Source organism: Triticum urartu, chromosome 7A (genome assembly GCF_056163025.1).
Source record: "Triticum urartu cultivar PI428250 chromosome 7A, HENAU_Tu73, whole genome shotgun sequence".
Classification (NCBI taxonomy): domain Eukaryota; kingdom Viridiplantae; phylum Streptophyta; class Magnoliopsida; order Poales; family Poaceae; genus Triticum; species Triticum urartu.
This window is the reverse complement of record NC_141879.1, coordinates 527116354-527121292: the sequence shown is the minus strand read 5'-3', so window position 1 is coordinate 527121292 and position 4939 is coordinate 527116354. Positions and strand designations below refer to the sequence as shown.

At 50.6% G+C, this 4939-nt stretch overlaps 1 protein-coding gene across 1 annotated transcript; it reads left to right on the top strand.

Annotated features, from left to right (window-relative positions):
- Nucleotides 1-2623: 2623 nt before the first annotated feature.
- LOC147960276 (peroxidase P7-like) lies at nucleotides 2624-4355 on the top strand. Its single transcript, XM_087537228.1, has 3 exons — nucleotides 2624-2993; nucleotides 3084-3275; nucleotides 3374-4355. The coding sequence occupies exons 1-3, from the start codon at nucleotides 2778-2780 to the stop codon at nucleotides 3923-3925; spliced, it is 960 nt and encodes a 319-aa protein (XP_087393354.1). The 5' UTR covers nucleotides 2624-2777; the 3' UTR covers nucleotides 3926-4355.
- Nucleotides 4356-4939: the final 584 nt, after the last annotated feature.

Sequence of the window (4939 nt, the reverse complement as noted above, 5' to 3'; positions counted from 1 at the left end):
ATATAAAATTTTATGACATCATACATTGATGTTACGTGAATGTGCTAGATTTTTTTTCAGATTTTGAAAAATAATTTACGGCATCCGGTGCACCGGTAGCACCAGAAGTGCGGGTGCACCAGATACATTCCTATGAGGTGGAGCCAACTTGTTGAAAAAGCATACTGGTGCTTGTAGTCTTTGCTACCCAGTGTCCACGTTCCTGCATGCAAATGGCTTTAAATATGCGGCCATGCAGTGTTGTTTCCGACCGAGTTGAAGCATACCAGAACTGGTCATCCCCATCAGGCAATCACAAGAAGGGAGAGTATCAGGTGATACGGATCCTTAGATGCTCCCATAATACGAGCTTTTAGGAGCCGTTGGATCTAAGATCCAACGGCTCCCGGAAAGCTTACAACATTTTGCGACAAAAGACCTTTTGAAGTCTTAAAATTGCGAACAAGTACGACAAACTTTCAGAACCTACTAGGAGCCGTTGGATCTGAGATCCGACGAACCAGAAGCTCGTATCATGGTGAAGGAAATATGCCCTAGAAGCAATAATATCGCATCAAAACTTGATATTCCTAGTTTTCTGTTTGGAGCAGTGCACTCCCAGCATTCTTGAGCAAAGGTACAATCCCAGAGGAGATGTCTCAAAGTTTCTTCAGATTGCTCATTACAGTAGACACAGTTGTAGCTGTCCAGATGCATATGTTTCCTTCTCAGCAAGTTTCTGTTGTTAAGTCTGTCATGAAGTAGAAGCCAGAAGAAAATCTTGTGTCTAAGTCTGTTGGAGGTCTTCGAGATCCATTTGAACAGGAAATTGCTTTCATTCTTGGGTCAAATAGCTTTATGCATTTTAATTGAGGAGTAGTGTTGGCCTTGCCCCGTGCCCTTCCATTCATCATTTCTTTGATCACTCCGATGTGTATTGACAAGTCACGATACAAGTGTGTAAAAATATAAAAATAATTTAGCATGTCCCCATAACATATAACACCATATGACAAATAATCAAACTAAACTTGAATAACACCTTAAGAAACAGAAATGATAAATTTGACACTGATCATGCTAATGGGCCAAATGTATGGCCCAATCTAAAATGAGTAATATTCATGGCATGATTTTAGTTTTTGTTTCTGAAGTTGTAGGTCTAATTCAAACCTGAAATTTCGAGACATGATAGATGTATGTTTTACATACATACTAAGTTATCTTCAGATTTCTGAAACAATTGTAGAGCGAATTTTAGGCGATTGGTGCACCGATAGCACCACGTGGATGAGTGCACTAGATGTTCGCTCAGAGGGCATCAGGTGGAGCCAACTTCTTCAGAAAGCATAGTAGTACTTGTAATCGCTGCTACCCAGTGTCCACGATACCTGCATGCAAATGGCTTCAAAATGTGGCCATGCACATGCAGTGTTGTTTCCGACCGAGTTGAGGCATACCAGAACTGGTCATCCCCATCAGGCAATCACAAGAATAGTTGCAGCACCGAGCGCCGTACAGTAACGAAGAAGGCCGACCGGTTTGCCCCGGTGCGCGGTGCGGCAGCAGCAGCAGGTTGGTGCGATATCGAGTTGTGGAGCACGAAAGCACTCGCAGCAGGTCGGGCTGCACATGGATGCGCGTACTTACGAAAACGGTCTCTGGTGGCGGTGGCGGCCAGCGCGGAGACGCGTGCCCAGCCCATCCAAATTGCGTTTGTATCCATCTGAGCCAGTACAGAGCTAGGTACTAGTACGTACACAGCGGTACGCCTGGACCGATTTGTACTCCCTCCGGTCCTTTTTACTCTACACATTGAATTTGCTGAAAGTCAAACTTTGCTAAATTTGACCAAATTTATATTAGAAATTATTAGCATCTATAGTATCTAATAAATATAATATGAAAATATATTCCAAGATGAATCTAATGATATTGGTGTTGTTATGTAAATGTCTATAATTTTTTATATAAACTTGGTCAAAGTTAGATGAGATTAACTTCGGACAAATCTAATATGCAGCGTAAAAATGACCGGAGGGAGTACTACTACTACTACGGTGCAATCAAGCATTCAAGCCTGGACAGATTTGTTCATCGGACCTGTTTGGATCTATGAGTTAGAGTTAGTTTGTGCTAGTTCGGATTTAAAGCTCTAAAACATTCAAACATGAAGGCTTGTTTGAGTTAATTACATCTAACCCATCCAAAAAAACTATTCAATCAAGAGGTGCTAATTGGAGCTAGTAACTCTAACCTCTAACGTACTGCTCACATACCGAAGCAAAGACCACTCACGTACTGCTCAGAGCAAAAGCCGGTGAAACCCAGAGCCAAGGCGCCGCTTTTCGCCATGTTCCAAACCTTCGCACACCACACGCAAAGACGGAAGGAAAGCGAGGGCAAAGCGACGATGCCCCCGGTCGCGCTCCGCCTTTGTTCCCCAAAGCAGAGGACCGACCCTACCCTACCCCCCGTAGCCGCTCCATCGCCGGTGCTGGACGCCACGCGCACCGTGGTGCGCCGCGCACAGAGGCAGCCTCTCAAGGCCACCATGCACTCTCGTCAACCGGCCAATCACCCAGCGCAGTGCGCCTCAAATCACGTTACGTGCGTTCAGATTATTGGCACAGTGCTCAGACGATCACGACGACCGGCAGCCCAGCCGAGCGCTATAAGTACACTGTTCTCCAGTGTCTCTCTCTGCCACTGAGCTCGACCGCATCCGTCACTGAAGCTGCTCTACGACTGAGTGTGCACTGCTTTGTCGTGGTAGCTGAGTTGTTGAGAGGACCGGGATGGGTTTCTTGTTGGCCGCCAGGAGCTACGTCGCTGCTGCTGCCCTCCTCTGTGTGGTTCTTCCATGCCACGCGAAGCTCTCGCCCAGGTTCTACGCCAGGACGTGCCCCAACGTGGAGGCCATCGTGCGGTCGGTGATGGCGCCGGCCGTCGCCGCGGAGCCGCGGATGGGCGCGTCCATCATTCGGCTCTTCTTCCACGACTGCTTCGTCAACGTGAGCCCGTCGCATTTCTCCTCGGCTCCACCTCGCTGGCTAGCTAGCTCCCTGAGCTTGACTGACGCGTGCGTATGTTTGTTTGCGCAGGGATGTGACGCGTCGATCCTCCTGGACGACACGCCGGCCTTCACCGGCGAGAAGAACGCCGGCGCGAACGCCAACTCCGTCCGCGGGTACGAGGTGATCGACGCCATCAAGGCGCGCGTCGAGGCGGCCTGCAAGGCCACCGTCTCCTGCGCCGACATCGTCGCGCTGGCAGCTCGCGACGCCGTCAACCTGGTGAGCGAGCGCACGTCCCGGTCCGCCGGCGGCGCACCTTACATCACAGCTCGCCATTGTGTCGCTAACGCGAAGTGACGTGCGCGGCATGCATGCAGCTCAGGGGCCCGACGTGGAACGTGCCGCTGGGCCGGAAGGACTCGCGCACGGCGACGCAGAGCGCCGCCAACGCGAACCTCCCGGGGCCCGGCGCCAGCGCCGCGTCGCTCGTGTTGGCGTTCGCGGCCAAGGGGCTCTCGGCGCGCGAGATGACGGCGCTCTCCGGCGCGCACACCGTGGGGCGGGCGCGCTGCGCCCTCTTCCGCGGCCGCATCTACAGGGAGCCCAACATCAACGCCACCTTCGCGGCGGCGCGGCGGCAGACGTGCCCGCAGGCCGGCGGGGACGGCAACCTCGCGCCGTTCGACGACCGGACGCCCGACGCGTTCGACAACGCCTACTACGCGAACCTGGTGGCGCGGCGCGGGCTGCTGCACTCGGACCAGGAGCTGTTCAACGGCGGGTCGCAGGACGCGCTGGTGAGGAAGTACAGCGGCAACGGCAAGATATTCGCCGGCGACTTCGCCAAGGCCATGGTCAAGATGGGGGGCCTCCTGCCGGCCGCCGGGACGCCCACGGAGGTCAGGTTGAACTGCAGGAGGGTTAACTAGGGATGGTTAACGATTGCCTGTCATCACACACAATTTATTATATTGTGTATAGTTAGTCTTCTTCAGCAAAATGAATTGCGCAGTGCATACACTTTTTCTGACTGAAACAGAGGAGAAGACGCTACTAAAGAAAAGCATGTCGAAGGATACGCCTGTCAAAAGTGAAAACGCGTACCTTGGTGCTCCAGCAATTTGTGTGGGTAGCTGCCCTGGTTATCACTTGTCGGTGAGCTCGCACTAGTGGCAGAGTGCACTGCATTGCCTGCGGATGAGAGTCTGTCGTCAACCTTTGCTAATGAGCAGCACCTGCAAGAGTTCTACTAGTAGTACCTTTCTTGAGCTACCTTTGCACGTTTCCTTGGGCACGTAGCTTCTTCAGGTAATGAGTGCTGTAAAACCGTTTTCCCCGTAAAACAGAAAGTATTGCGAAAAGTTTTGACTGTGTCAAAGCGCCCCCGGTTTTTATCCCACCCCCGAATAGTCTATTCAGAATTTGAATGGACTAAAAGCTTGTAGCACACGAGCTAATGTACAAAGTTAACCACTGATTTCCGCTCGCCAAGCTTAACGAGCTTTTTCCGTGAAGAGAACCTAACGAGACTAACAGACAAGCTAATGAGTTTCATGAGCATTCATTAAACTCGTTAGTACCACACAACACATATCATTGTTTTAAAGCGTCAATGTTTGTATGGCATCTCAAGTTCATAACCCATCAATTTAATTCAATGGACCAAATATGAGACAGCAAACTAGCGCACCCCATCATGTAGTCAGAATCCTCCTTCCTAAAAATCATACCCACACTCTCGAAAGCTCAAGATTGAGAGGGCATTCCTTTGGCCCGGTTCGGATAAGAGGACCGTGCGAAGTGCAAGGTCAACTAGAAGGTGGCTTGCCGTCCTACGGAGTACCGCGGCCTCCAAGTTCTCAACATTGAAAATTTTGTCCGTGCATTAGGGCTAAGATGGTCATGGTATGAATGGAAGAAGCCAAACAAATTATGGGTGGGAC